Here is a 15572-nt window from a genome sequence, read left to right as displayed (position 1 = left end):
GTCCAGTTTCCTAATTTTTTTCAGGACACACTGCACACTATGTCAAGATATGACAAGTTTCCAGCTAATAACTCTTTGGAAATCACCTTATTGGTACACAAAAACTATTTCATCACATTGTTAAACTGTGATATTTTTCACTTTTATAAAAATTTATAAAAGATTCAATTAAAGAAATTAGAGCAAAATATGTAAATTTTTGTGACATGTTGCTAGTACTAGTACTGCTAGACTGGTTCATCCCTTGAGTTAGCTGACTTTTTTTTTTTGTTTGTTTTGTTTTTTGCTTGAATGAGACATAGGTCAGTGTTAAGTGGCTTAACAATAAAAAAAAAATGTGTTGTGAAAATGGCCAAGTACAAGGGGCCTGGTCTTAAAATGAGAGAAAGAAGAGAAAAGCTTTGAATAACCTTCAGAAATCCTGGAAAACTAGGTCACTTTAAAAATTACAACAACTTCTAGCTCCTTGTAAGCAATGGTGAAGTGAAGGGTGGCTCCAGACTGACACAGTACTGTACTTTTACATACTTTTTTACATAAATAAAAGTTGGCACTGAAAGTGATCTTGACTTACCCTTGACAGAAAGGTGTACAGCACTGAGGGTTTGCCCAGCAGTATTTGATGCAGCGCAAACATAAACTCCGTTATCCTTTTGCTTACAATAAAGAACTTTAAGTGTGAAGTAGCCTTCTCTGTCCTCATATAACAAATAACGCCTTCCAGACAGTATGAGTCTACCATCTTTCCTCCAAATTATTTCTGGTTTGGGTTTACCAGTCACAAAGCAGCGGAATTTGGCATGTTTGCCCTCTGTCACAGCAAACATTTTTACTTTTGTTGACTTGGTCATGCTGTAGTCTTTTAGGCGGTTTGGCAGTTGCCTGCCACTCCTTTGTTTTCCCTGATGGACTTTCCAGTGGCCATTTATGTAGCCGTTGCGATTTCCTTCTTCTTCATGTCCTGGACCTGCATCAACAAGCAACACAGCTCCTGCTAGCGCTTCCCCAAATTCATTTCTTGCCTTGCATGTGTATACACCACCATCAGGAGCACGGGTCTTAAAGATCTTGAGCTGGAACCATCCACCATCCTGGTAGCCTACACTGAAATGTGTGCTTTCAAATATTTCATTGAGTCTTCTACCGTCTTTTTCCCAGATAACCTCTGGCTTTGGGTTTCCCCAAAGCTTACAAGAGAAGACAGCATCTTCCCCACGACCGACACGAGTGGAGAGGGGCTTGATGAGGAATAGTGGCTTATTTTCCTCCCGCAGCTCCATCTCTTGCGCTTCACCTTCCACCTTCAGTGTGGCAGCTGCATAGGTTTCCCCAATGCTATTTTTTGCTTTGCATATGTACTGTCCACTATCCTCAGTTGTGACAGCTGAGATGATGAGATTGTAAACATTGCCATCCTCAAAGACCCTATATCGTCCTTGTGGGTCAATCTTTTCATTGCTTCGCTCCCAGATAACGGCAGGCCTTGGATCACCACCAATCTGACACTTAAGCACTGCATCAGTGCCGCTTTGTACCACTACAGGTCTCGGGTAGGCTAAGAAACGTGGCGCACCACCAAAGACATCCATTGTTGCTTCTTACTTAAGCAGTTTAGGAGAGCAGTAAGTGGCTATTCACTGGTGCAAGACCAACCTACTTCCACACTGCAGGTTTCTACAAGAAGAAACGAAAAAAATTTTACTTTCAAAACAATCAGCTTAGGCATGCTGTATAACATTGAAAAATGAAAAGACTAGAGATTAAATTTGTTTTTCTAAATTATAAAGGTGACTCAGCCTTAAATACCTGTCTGTGGTATGTAATTATTCTTCCATTTTCCCATAGGAAATGAACCCTTTGGAATAGATTCAAACACACATTAAAGCACTCAGCCGCCTCCCACTTTAAGTGCATGCATTTCAGCACAAACTCATGGTATGATTATTAGGGATAATTTAATTAGTGCTGTCTGCATGAGAGAAAATCACATGTTAACAGTGAGAGCGGGACCAGCCTAGTTCGACTGCAATTGCAGCCACAACACATAGCCAGTACAGCTGGTGCTGTATTTCAATGGGAAAGTGCTTAATATAGTACAGCCTAAATAAAGACCTGTGAGGGAGTGTGTGTCAGGTATCACAAAGACAGCTCAGAAACCCGCGTGCTCACACAAACACCAGCCGAAATCACAGTATCCCCACCCAAGAGGCCTTGCTGTCAAAATATGGTGAGCCTCCTTCACACCTTTTGTTGGCAGCGCTGTTGGACAATACCTTCTTTAAATGTCACAGGTTTTTTTTTAATCGTAATCCTGAATCAGTATCGCTTAGCCAATCCTAGGAACCAGTTTTTATATAAAAGTTAGTAATAGTTCACGACAGCTTCAATTTTTAAATTGTATTTAATTTTATTGCTATAAAAATGTATTTAGTACTAAATACTAATATATTTATTGGAATATAAAATCTATAGAATATATTTATTTTTAAATATATTCTTGTCTGTGTGTGCTTTAGGACACGTCCTTAAGTGTTGAAACTAGGGACAGGAATGGAGAACATGTTTCAGTTGAGAACTGGTTGCAGTTTGTCAAATTGTTCAGGAATATTTTCCCTCGGGTTTATCAGTTTCTTTAATCACTGCTGACATGTTTTCCTGACAGTTCCACATTGCAAAACCATGAAGTCATGTTCATTGGACAGGAGTTTTTGCACACTTGAGTGACTTTCAACCTTCTCTGTACTCAAAAAAGGGAAAAAAAATCAAAGATAATTAAACAGTTAAGGTGACACTGATCATCTGTGTAGGCCTGCTCTTTTTTTTTACTCATATTCTACTTGTTTCCACAAATCAATGAAAATTTTGATCTTAAAAGGAGAATTGATCATGGCATTGTCATGGCTAAAATGTTATCACTATCCACCCGTAATTGCAACTTTGTGCCTATGGATCCATTTTTCAGTGTCAAGAAATCAAATCAAATCAAATTTTAAAAAAAAGGTTTTCAATGATAGATTTTACATAATTTTTATCATAATTACCATAAAATACTGTTGTTACTGATTTTGTAAACTTAGCCCACAGTTAACTGCTGCAAAACTGAATAATACTGTTTTATACTCTTTACCATTTTCCAAAAATAAAAAACTACAATATAAATAAATGATTTTAAACCCCTTGAATAACTGAAAACTGATGAAAAAGATGCACGTTTTCTTGGAACGGCTGAATAATTTCAGATGTTTACATTTCATACATTGCATAAAATTTCACGCAGACAGTTTAGAGATTGCATTATTAGTTAAATATTCCCTGTGGAGGTTTAAAGAGGAGATTAACCCCTGTGTTTACTTGTCTGATTTAATTGGAATGACCTCTGCCCCTTGTGAAGCTGTGCTGTGTACCCCTCACATGACCTACCTCCCTTCAGTCGCCAGGAACGACCGTCAACATACATTCCGCATTTGCAATCTCCGTCCGAGTTAAGAGGCCGCCCGTCTCCTGAAGGCTGAGTAATGTCCCAAGTTGACTTCAGATTCAGAAACATGCTACCACATGCTGTCCTCAAAGGTCCCAAGTTTTACGGCAGTACATTTTTCTTGACTTTTGTCCAGTAGAACAGGTAGAAAACGAAACATAAGCATCCACGGGAGCTTCCTGTTTAACTACAACAGAGCGGTCCCCCAATCTCTGTGTTGTTCAGGCCCTCGACACCCCAAGTGTCATTGTTCATGGAATACTGTTAAATGCTTTTGCAGCTGCTGCTGTCCCCTAAAAATACTGGCTGCCTCGATGACAGCAGTGAAGATAAGTAAGGCACTTCCACTCATTTGCCAGCAGGGGCTAAAGATAGTAAGGTGGCCAATGCAGGGCAAACTGCTTAGCTTACTTGAGGTTTTGCAATGTAAAGTCATTAAGAGAACAGCAAGCTTTTTAAGTTTTAATGTTTATCATCATTAAACTCCTCATATTAACCTTTTTCCTTTCAGATTACACTTTGTAAGGCACGAATTATTTGTTAATACGATTAAGTTGGCCTCATAAAGTTTCAGCTTTTAGTCTGTTGTTATTGTGCAATATGCAAACGACTCAAGGCAACAACCAGCCAATAGATAATAAAACCACCCATGTAATGTTGCTTAGGTCCGCCTCCTGCTACTAAGATAGTGGAGATTAACTGAGCCATAGACACAAGACCTCTGGGGGTGTCCTGTAATGTCTGGCACCTACATTGGTTGTAGGGTGGGGCCTTCCTCGATCTGGCTTCTCCTGGCACATCTCACAAATGCTTGCTCAGACTGGAGCTAATCTGGTCAAAGCCTTGGGCTCTTTGTTTTCTTCTTTGAGCTGTTCCTGAGAAGGTTTTGTGTTATATGGATAATCAACTGTTAGTGCAATTTAACCTGTCTGTTCTTCCATAGTAGCCAATAGCCTGTATTTGATCCTATACCTTGTGGTAAAAGCAGGCATTGTATGACATGCGTGCTGGAGTTTTTCAGCGTGTAAGGCTGTTCTGTGATTATGAGATCTCTCCTTAACGTGGGCTACAGTGTCCCTTCAGCTGTTTAGCTGCTCCACTGCTCACACTCCCTCCTTCCCAGATTTCAGCTGTTGGGAGTAATGTGATATAACTCAGACCTCTGAAACTAGTTATGAAACAATTTGCGCCCACGATTGAGTAACAGTTCAAATTAATACATTATAAAATGTAAAGGATATTTTGCACATCATGATTTAATTTAACATAAAAATAGTGAAATGTCCAACATCAATAAAACTGTGAAGTAATGTTTTCTTACATACATAGCTCTAATGTTTGTTGTGTTTTAGCTTAAATCCTTTAAAGGTTGTGCATGGTGAGGACAGTTCCTGTATTGCAGACTCAGAAAATATACTAAATTGTTACTGGAATGGTAATGACAGATTACCTCTAATGTAATGCGGTTTTACTTTTGACAGAGGGTACTCCTTTGTCCCTTACAGAGACCAGTCTTCAGCTGGTGATGTCTTTTTTGTGCCTTAATGTAATGTTAAAAATATGTAATTTTAAAAAGGTGCAAAACTGGCTACCCATTATTTTAAATATAATGACAGGTAGATGGGCTCCCAGTTGTGTAGCATTTTTTGGTCTTTTACGTCTCACTGTGGAGTCACAGTGTGAACCTTTGCACCACCAAACTACCAGTATGCAACATGAATACAGAAGAAAACTGACTTTTTACCCAGTTTCTTGTTGGATGTGGCCTAAAACAGACAGTCTCCTGCTCCTTAAAGTTTAGATTTAAAATATAGAATCTTTTTAGCTACCAAAAGATACCTATGCTTTCCTTTAGGTGTAATAATTACCTTTGGGGGTGCCCAGAATGCCCCCTAGGAGGTGCCCAGAACAGATGAACACCTCTCACTCCTTTTGATGTGTCATTCCCCAGTTTCCAGAACATACGGCTGCAGATCTGTTGATTGACAAAATCAATCATCAACTTGCAGCCTAAGATGTCCTGGTGCCGTGTGCACTTATGAACTCCCTTATGTTCAAATAGGATGTATGTTATGGAGAAGCTGTGGTTAACATAGAAGTTCAACAACAAAATACTGCTTGGGTTCATATGAGCAGCCTATTCCACCCCTCCTGGTGACACCAACACACAAGCCCCTCCCAAACAATAAGGTGGCAAATCGCTGAGAGGGATGCTGAATGTGTAAGTAGCATAGAGATAGAAGCATAGTTCAGACTGCTTGATCATTTTATTATTTTATGTATAAGGCTTAATAAAAGAAACAAAACCCCAACAAAACAACTTGAAAAAAGCAAGTAATATTATTTATGATTGTTTTGTGGAAAAAGGACCACCCGTCTTTCCGTAAAGTGTTTCTAAAAGACAGCATTTAACAGATCATTTTGTGTTGTTTTCCCTTAACAGGAATATGAGGAGACACCCACAGAGCTGTGGACATGTCCAGACAGCAGCCTGAAGGTCTGCAGACTAATGCAGCAGATTTTAATAGTTGGTCTTACAGGGCTGAATCCAGTGCCTTTCCTGTGATTTCACGTTCACTTAATAACAAAACAATAAACAAAATGAAACAATAAATTAATGATTTAGTAAAAAAAAAAAAAAAGACATGCATTTGTGCATCTTGCTACCTCTGCATATATTGGCAGCATTAACATGCATCAATAAACAGCGTGCTTTGGATCTTAAGCCTCATAAAATCTATGGGGATTTTTCAGATTGCAACAAAATATTTAATGATGCTGTTATTGTTCCTTCAGACCAAAGAACCTAGCAGAGACACAGACAGTGCAGTGTTGTGTTATATCACATTTAAATAATAAGCACAACACACCCAGCAGTGCAGTGCACAATAAAATGATAATGGACAACGTTCAAATGTTGCATTTGCAGGTTTTCAAAAGAAAACCAATTTCATCCTCTGCTGGTCATTTTGTGTAAGTGCAACATGACTCAACACAGCACACAACATACAAACCTTTCAAGGTAAAACCCAAGACATGTTAAGTCTGCCAATCCAAAGGCTAGGTCTCCAACTATCATGATTTTTAATATAACTCCGTTACGATTATTTTTTAATCTGTTAGAAGACTTACATAGCGATTTTTCAATCTATTGTTGGCTACAGTAAGGCCTGCAGTGTTTGTGTATGTGTGAGTGTGTGCTTGTATCATTATTTACTGTAAAGTTGTTCACAGCTGAAGAACAATGATTGCACAGGGTGGATATTGCACAATCAAAGGAGACATACCCTTCAGTGTTCATTTTGTTTTCATACATACAGTTATTGTTTGTTATTTAATATTTTACCTACCCTGGGATACGTGCTGTTTTTAGTCTGTGTGCTTTGGCTTCCATTGTCCTGTGCTGCCTGTTTTTACATGTGTGTCCTAATCAGTGCTGAATGTTTTACGTCCACGTTGCTTAATTAATGACAAACTTTTAAATAAAAAGTAAGAGAAGGTATAAAAGTTCTCTCTTAAAAATACCAGTGTGTCTCATGATGAGTATGATGTTCTTCTTTTGTAAGCCAATTAAGCCAATCAATGAGCAACACTTCCACTTGTAATCCATCAATCTATACACCACTGCATATGAAGGCGAGTTCATGTGTGTGCAGTAAGAGCAGTAAATTTGTGTGTATATTTGCACATAATCATCTCACTTGTCCTGCAGTTTTGTTTTGCTCACATCGTACTGTTGATGTCTGATGCTTTCAAATGTAGCCTCTCAATAATACAATAACAGATATGGGACCAACTCAGATAATGTAAATGTACCGCTGATGCAATGTTTGAAGCCAGTATGAAGCAGGAATTATTATTTCTAAGTCTTAAATTCAGTGAAATTAAATTTCTTCTTATTTTTCCTCCCAAAACCTCCATCTTCATCAGGTAGGTCTCACCTTTTTATTATGTCTGTGTAAGATAAATTACGGTAAGCCCTCTGAAGCTACAAATGGTCATTATGTTGTCAGGTTTGTGCTTGTGAACCCACCACATCTCGAGAATATAGTGACAGTGCAAACTTATATGAATGACTGAAGGTTTTCCTGTGGAAATCAGAGGTTTACTCAGGTCATGCTGTAGTTCTTCACCCATTCACAGTCAGCTAATACCAACAGGTGGAGGACAACCAACAGCAACTTGGATTTGACTGGTGTGAGAGACAAGCTTTACTCAATAAATTAATGTAGAGCACATCTTATCTTTGTTTGGGACAATGTGGGGTGCTTTACTAATGCTGGGAAGGGGTCTGATATTAAATAAACAGACACACAAGTAATGCAGGTTAAAATGTAAGCGTCAGTGGAAGCTAAGGTTTACTTTTGTAGTCTTGCAGTACTATCATGGCTGTTCTGTCTGGCAATCATTACCAGGCTTTAATATGAATGCATCCACTGATCAGCACATAACTTTGGGGGTGCATGCTTCATGTGAGACTCGTGTTGGCTTCTGTAATCAAGAACAGTGTTTGTGCTCAGAAACATCCGGTCTCAGGGTGAAAAAGTAGTCCATTCGTTGGTTGTTTGAGTATAAAATTCCCCATTATCAGGCTTTTTAAAGCTCCTTCTATTCACCTCATAAGCCACAGTGAGAGCACTTACAGGGACTAGAAAGAGAGATCATATTTCTGCCATATTAACTTCTCTTTGTTGGCTCCTTTTTAAATGCGGGATTTGATTTAAATCTGTTTTGTCCCACTCATCTGTTTTCACTCCCTTTGTGTTTATATGCTGCTAATTCATGTCATTAACTTTGATCTGATCTCATCTGTAGTTTGTTCTTTGTCCTGTTTATTGTTTGTGGCGTCTCTGATGCTCCTCTGGTGTCTCTCTTCCTTCAAGCCCCAAACAGCTGCATACATGGCTGATCCTCCCTGAGCCTGGATCTTCCTGAAGTCTTTTCCTGTTAAAAAGGAGTTCTTCCTCCCTTCTGATGCCTCTGCAAGGGGCATCTTGTGATTGTTGGGATGGTGTCTCTTATATTGAAGGGTGCTGACTTTATTGTAGAAAGCACCTTGTTTCAGAAAACTCTGTAGGGTCACATAAAGTGGGATAGTTGCTCACCTCACCTCAGCTGTGATGTGCTGTCTGCTCTCCTTTTAGTATCAAATGTGAGGAATATTTTAAATATGCGTTTTAGTTTTACTGCGAAATGAGAATTAAAGTAATAAAAAAATAATGGTGACAATCCCCTCCAAACACTTTTATTGTTATTTAACATTTCCATAAGCATACAGTCGTCGAAGTGTGCGGTAGTTCCCTTTTAGGACCTGGCGGAAGTCCCTGATGTGGAGTCCTGCAGGTCTCTCCCTCCTCCTGTTTCCAGCAGAAGCGCTGCGTCCTCATCAGCTGTTCGGGCAGCGCGCAGCAGCGGTGTTCTGGACCGGGAAAGCTGAGCTCACTTTTTGCACCTTTCACCCCCCAAAAAACAGTCCATGTAGCTTCCCCATCAAGCCTGGTGAACGAAGAGCTGAAGATGAGGTACCGCTTTACGTTTTGATTGAAACTTTTTGTAAAGCTTTGGGCGAAGCGTTGAAGTTACAGTGAGTGTTGCTGCCTCCGCAGGTGTTCTTCGTTAGTGGAGCGCCTGGTCTGCTGCGCGCTTATTCTCGCCGGTCCGGTGGCATCGCAGTGGTCAGGTAAGAAATTATGCTGGAGACGAGAGTATCTGTGCTTTGGTGGCGCATGCACAGCAGAAATCATTAGTTCAGAGACTTTTGAGACAATCAGTGAATCACGTGATCTCCGTGCTTAATTAACATATACTCGCTGGGACAAAAATTCTTTTATCCACAATAAATTATATTTTTTTAATGCCTGCCTTACAGAAACGTCAGGGACACCTGCATGATACCTGCTGCTGTATGCTGAGAGTGATGTTAGCTCACTGTTTGGCTTGGGTGGCAATGTCTGATCTACAGAAAGTTTTTATGTGCCACTAACTGGTCCATTAGCGTTTCTGTGTGATGACACATTGCTGTGATTCCAAGATTAAACACAGAACATGAAGTGGCTCTGGGCCATTTAGATTTTTTTTCCAAGGCCAAGGTGTGCAGTGTTTCCTCAACACAGTTTCATTGTCTCTTTGTCCCTCTTGTGTCTTGCTCTGTGTCTGGTCCTTGTAGTGTTTTCATGTCAGTTGAAAAGAGGCTCTCTTTTATTTCTTTCACTCCTGTGTGTCCACCTCAGCAGAACTTGTATCCTTGTAGTCGTTACAGTGCCAAAGCAGCTGAACAGCATGAAAAGACAGTGGAGCATTTCTTCCTCTATGATGGTGCTAAAGGGCTGTAAGAGCCACACAATGAAAAAACTCACATATGTTCTTGAATTATTTATCTTTGAGAATCATGAATGTCCTACATTTAATTTGGTAAACGTTAAGTTGGAGAACTGTGTGGCTGTCAGATGATAGGGAGAGGAAACTGAGAGGCTGACAATTAATATTTGATCAGCACTGTAGGGTCTTTGAGGAACTATATGATGCCAAGATGACTGTAACTCTACATGTACCGCCTCTTAAAAGTAATGCAGCCCATTTAATAAAGGAGTTGGTTCCTTATGTCATTCACCTCCTTTTATTTCTCTCTTATTTTGCCAGTCCTTAAATACTAATATGTAAAAATGTTCAAATAGTTAGTTGTGAGCAACGTGACATTTTCACATGAATGCTGTTCACCGGTCCGCCACTCTGTCTCAAGAGCAATGCTTCAGCAGCTTGCGACATGGTTGAATTAGGTTCATTCCCATTCCCCCGGCTGGGTCAGGAATCTCTATTGTCATGTGATCTTTGACATGCACCCAGCATGGTCTTGCCTAAGGGAAACGGGACAAGGTGGGGGGAAGGGGAACGGCTGCAAGGGAACACCCCACTGAGCCATTTAATGGCTGAATTAGATGCCACATTGAAAATCACAGCTGGCTTGGGGTTTTCTCCATTTTTGTGCACAAGCCTGATGGCCATGAGGACAGGACAGCCATGTGAAACAAAACGTAATACATTCAAAATACAATACAATACAGAACAGACATATTTGATGAATATGAATTGTAATTTACAAGCTTTTTGATCAAAATTGCTCATGTTTAAAGTTTTTCTGGAGACTAACTGACGGTCATAATCTTACTCCCTACACGTTGATGCTCTTGTTGTAGGCATATATGGTGGAAAAGCATAGCTTATGCAGAGCACCCAAACATCTGTTGATGTGTCAAGTAATGTACAGCTGCAGTATTTGAAGGGAAACATCTGCTTCGAGACTCAGAGATTCAGAATCAGAATTTTTCCTTTTTTGTTGCTTTGGAAAAAAATTGAGTTTGGTTTATTTTAAAAATACAAAATGTTTTTCTTTTGGTTTAAATACTTATTTTAGGCATTGGCATTGCAGGTGAACCAGTAACAAAGTTTAGGGGAAATGTGCAAAAACTTGAAGAAAAAGAACAAATGTAGATGGCACCGATTCAGATATATGCACAGGGAAACCATAAGAAGGTAAATTTGCTGTAAGCAGCAGACACAACATATTCTAAATGGAAAGCAACAAACCCTTCAAGAATTAAAGTTAGGTTGTCTTACGTGGGTGGCTGTTGGATTGGTGCCTCTGTTAGGATCAGTGTAACTCTTAAATGAAATAAAAGGGGCGACTGTGCACAGATTCAGTTGACTCAGTGAACCTTGTGATGTCTAATCCCTGGATTTTCTAGTCAGTAAACCTGCTTATGCACAATCAACATCTCTGGAAGTGTCTCATAAGCACGAGGTTCGGAGGTTTCTTCTAGCATTTGTTTTGCTACATTGTGTTAACCGCCAGCGTTTAGACAGTTAATTAAACCTCTGCTAAGTAGGTTTATGTCTGTGGAAAGTGTGTGTGGGTTGGACTCTGTGTAAACACACATTTGTGTGTGACGTTGTCGGTGGGAATCATTCAGGAGGTAGAGAGGATATCTGGATTTCTGCCTTGGTCTGCTCTTTCTCCAGCAGTTTCAAAAGAGACACAGGTGATTGGCACCTGCATTTTATGGTATCTGCCCTTGCATATACCAGTATGTCTTTTAGTCATGTTTGCCAGCCATTCTAATTCAAGTTGGGTCTAAGTTTGCTACTGGTAATGGGTTCGAAAATTTGCATACTCCAGTAATAAGCCAAATCCGAACACTCCCCGCCCCCATGAAACTTTCTAAACGCAGTTATTTCAACAAGAACCGCGTGCCTCTTACGACTCATGTTAACACTGCACATTTGTCAGAGACCTGCATATAAAAAAGAAAAGATTGTCTACATTAGAAACACATTTCCCAAGTAGCCTGAAGAGGAAATTTACATTCGGTGTCGTTTACTTTAAAGTCGGTATGTTTTTGTAAGAAAACCACGGTGGTCACATCCTGCTTTGAAAGCTTAATCTAACCCATCTGGATCATAAAGTGAATCTGGAAGAGTTGTATATCTACATCTACCCTAGACACCCGAAAGCTCGGCAAAGTTTAAGAATCACTCCTGCATGACAAAGAACACTGTTTGAATTAGGTGTGTGTACACACAAGAAAGGAAGAATGACTGGCCTTCCTTTGTTTTTCATGTAGTTTGGGATCTACTGCGTAGATCATCTTTTTGGATGCATGTAGACTGTTTCACCTCACCCTTATATCCTCCTTTAGCCACATTTTCTTCTATTTTGATTATAGTTTCAACACAAAGAAAAGGCTGCTGCATGCAGGTTAACCCGGCTTATGCATGCACAAAATGGATTTATGAATCAATCCTGGCTATACCAGAAGCAGCACCGAAACTGGAGTCTAAGCGTAAACAAGATGTTGCATTTGAATGACAAAACGAAAGGGAGCAAATTCATTAAATGCTCACCTTTTATGTCTTTAAGTTGTCTTTGTGACATTGAAAGCGTTGTATTAGAAACTTACATTTTAGGAAACAGTTTATGGATCAAACTTTATATTTGCAGCATTTTGATGGTTTTAGGTTAAATTTCAAATAACTGAAAAAAATCAAATCTGTTTTAATTATGTTGACAAACATTTCCTGGCATTTAAAGGCCTTTGGTCAGTGTTGCCTCACTATTTGCAGCGTCCCCCTGTTATCTTGCTTTTGAGGACAGGGCATCCTTTTGAATGTTGCTCACAGCTGTTATTTGTTATTTTATGTTCTCCTACCACTTGGTGTTTCAGGTGCACTCAGCTGTTGTCTCATGCTGTTCCTGATGTCAAAATGCTGGGTTGACTGTGGCAAAATACAGAGGAACACCATAATTACTGCTTATGTTGCAACAGAAGAGGATTTGTCGGGCCACTTGCTCTGTACGCCCAACTATCTCCCGCAATAATGGCACACTGAGTGCCCTCTTACCACTTAGCATCTCTTTCCTGTTTGTGGTGAAAACCCTCACGTCATTGCTGGTCTTCCCGAGCTGTAATCCACGTAAAATCTAAAGTGTGAAGGTACGGAAATTACAGGAGACTACAGCATATGCATGTTTTGGTTTTTTTTTTAATTAAAGGTGTGAGCATAGTTAAGTTGCTGGTTGATGCAGAAGAAGAAGACACAAGTGCAGCTCAGTTCTTGAGAGTTCTTGAAGAATTCATCCAAGAATTCATCCAGCAGTCAAAGCAAAATAACCCAGTACCTTTTTTGTTATTATACATGGAAGAATTGGCAGAATAATCTGAATTTAAGCCGTTTTTACACATGCACTGCAGTCCTCAACCTCTCCAGGACTCGCTTGACAGAGGAGGATGCGAGAAGTCCAATGCCGCCAGATCACACATTAGCCAGTTTTTTCAATCTTTGTCATGTTGGATTGCTCCAGTGTGCGATTTACACAGCCAATAATCCACTTCATTAACTGTGAGTGGGCATCATGTGTGCCGCTTCCTTCATGTTCCTTCCAGACAGATTTTCTGCCTAAACCTAGGATTGTATTTCCAGTAGTGTAAACTCATTTGAAGTGGACTATTTACTGACGTGTCTTATGTTTGAAAAATTGTTCAAAGTTTGCTTTAGACACGCATGTAATCACGAATTGAAGCGCTTCATATGGAAAGTGAAAGTGTTCTTTAAAGGCAGACGTGTCCCTTGTTGCAGATTTTGATGTTTTTTGTGTGTATGGCAATAATGACTTTGTAATATCAGTTTTTGTATACTTTTGTTTGCTCAGTAAAATAAACACTGTTGAATAGGCTGCTGCCTGATTGTTCAGGACCAGTGTTGGTCAAGTTACTTGAAAAAGTAATCAGTAACTAATTACTGATTACTTCCCCAAAAAAGTAATCCCATTACTTTACTGATTACTTATTTTCAAAAGTAATTAATTAATTAATTAAATAAATAATTAATTACTTAGTTACTTAGTTACTTTTTAAAAACACGATTTACAACCTGAAGAGGTGATAAAGCGATATATCTTTCAGCCCAATTCTACTTTTTCTACATAATCCATCATACAAAATGTAATCAAATGGAAAAGTATCTTCTTTTTAACTTGTTTTATCAGTTTTAATCTTTTAACTTTATGCATCAAGCAAAAATTTAATTATATGCAACATTCTCTGAGTTGAATAAATTAGTTTAACATTTAAACCTATTTTCTGCACATTCCAGCACATAAAATAAAATATTTTTGTGTTTACACTCAGTCTTTCAAATACATGCAAGTAAAACACTAATGTTTTTGTCACTTTTTATGGAATCAAACTCAAAGTAAGGTCAGTACTTCCACGCCTTAAACGCTGCACGCTCATACTCTCTCCTGCACTCGATATATTATCCATTGTTGATCTGCACACAGCTGATGTCATGAACGTCGCACTTGCTTACGTCACTGTCGTGAGACATTCTCGCAAAAAAATCACGGTTTTAGTAGCGCAGTAACGCAGCGTTCCTACGGGAAAGTAACGGTAATCTAATTACAGTTTTTGTAATAGTAATCCCTTACTTTACTCGTTACTTGAAAAAGTAATCAGATTACAGTGCCCATCTCTGTTCAGGACACTCCTGCAAAAGAGATTTCTGAAGATTGACAATTTCTTGGTTAAAAGTTAAAAGTTTCAGTCAATAAAAAAAACCTAAGTGACAAATATCTAAATCATGGAGTATTCAGCTCTAGAAGACATTAACTTTGTAACAGTGTATAGACTGGAGCATGTTCCCAAGCCTCTTGAAGAAGGGTGAACACAGCTCATAGTGGCAGTGTTGTAGTTTTAGACACCCAAACGAAACTTGCAAAAGCCGCTGAGCTCCTTTAGAAAGCATTACATTTTCATCAGGGCTCACTTTCAGTTTATCAGCACTGCTGGCTCTCGTTTGGATGAAAACTGGTTTCCATGGCCACCAGGTGCAGATTTTTCCACCACAAAGCCGTATTTGGCTGTAGCAGGGGAAACTGGATCTATCTACTGGCACTTTGTCCCAGTCTCCAGCTTTAGGTAGTGTTCACTTGTCCTCACTGACAGCCTGTTGAACACAGAGGCATGAAACTAGAGACCCCCACTCCACCCATTTACATTCTCTTGTCCTAAGAAATCGAAGCCGTGGGCTTTTCACTCTCCACAATCTATGACTGGTTCAGAGGGACCATATAGACTGCTTTATGTCTTTAGTTATGATGTGATCTTCTTACACTATTTAGAAGGTACTTTGGAGATTTCAATCTGAAATTAGCTTATTTTAACTGTCAGATGTGAACACTGTTAACACAGGCACCAGCTACCACCCAATGTGTTTAAAAAAAAAAAAATGAATGAATAGACCATTCAGCATTTCACGAGGCCCCTCTCAGGAATGCCATTGTGCGTTTTGAACCTCATGTTGCCGTTATATCCCTCTTTTTGCGCTCTCCACGTCGTCTTATCTTCTGATTGACTCTCATGATGTAGAGACTGCTTTTCAAGGCATCCTTGAATTCCACTCATTCACCCGTCCCTCAAGAATCTGCTGTGTCTGTAGGCACTTCTCTTTTTACCCTGTCACAAATCTCACGTGGGGGTGTGGGCTGAAGAGAATCCCTTGGGAGAGGGAGATTACCATCAAACCGAGAGATCTTCTCACA

At 39.5% G+C, this 15572-nt stretch overlaps 2 protein-coding genes across 2 annotated transcripts in view; one reads left to right on the top strand and one right to left on the bottom strand.

Moving 5' to 3' along the window:
* obsl1b (obscurin like cytoskeletal adaptor 1b) overlaps nucleotides 1–1664 on the bottom strand; it is a 35856-nt gene extending 34192 nt beyond the window's left edge. The window contains exon 1 of the mRNA XM_080290337.1: nucleotides 575–1664. Coding sequence (XP_080146463.1) covers nucleotides 575–1589 — 1015 coding nt within the window. The 5' untranslated portion in view covers nucleotides 1590–1664. The remainder of the gene's footprint in view (nucleotides 1–574) is intronic.
* Nucleotides 1665–8682: 7018 nt separating this feature from the next.
* Nucleotides 8683–13705, top strand: LOC145421214 (uncharacterized). The gene is made up of 3 exons (XM_080291177.1): nucleotides 8683–9000; nucleotides 9085–9158; nucleotides 12697–13705. Exons 1-3 carry the CDS (start codon nucleotides 8806–8808, stop codon nucleotides 12746–12748), a joined length of 321 nt encoding a protein of 106 aa, XP_080147303.1. The 5' UTR covers nucleotides 8683–8805; the 3' UTR covers nucleotides 12749–13705.
* The last annotated feature ends 1867 nt before the right edge of the window (nucleotides 13706–15572 follow it).

Source organism: Astatotilapia calliptera, chromosome 16 (assembly GCF_964374335.1).
Source record: "Astatotilapia calliptera chromosome 16, fAstCal68.1, whole genome shotgun sequence".
NCBI classification, from domain to species: domain Eukaryota; kingdom Metazoa; phylum Chordata; class Actinopteri; order Cichliformes; family Cichlidae; genus Astatotilapia; species Astatotilapia calliptera.
Note: the sequence above shows the minus strand (reverse complement) of the source record. Positions and strands in the feature narration are given on the sequence as shown.

Coding starts and splice junctions, on each gene's coding strand:
- LOC145421214 (XM_080291177.1), top strand. CDS start 8,806: ATGTGGAGTCCTGCAGGTCTCTCCCTCCTCCTGTTTCCAGCAGAAGCG. Junction 9,001..9,084: donor AACGAAGAGCTGAAGATGAG/GTACCGCTTTAC, acceptor CTGCCTCCGCAG/GTGTTCTTCGTTAGTGGAGC. Junction 9,159..12,696: donor GGTGGCATCGCAGTGGTCAG/GTAAGAAATTAT, acceptor TTGGTGTTTCAG/GTGCACTCAGCTGTTGTCTC.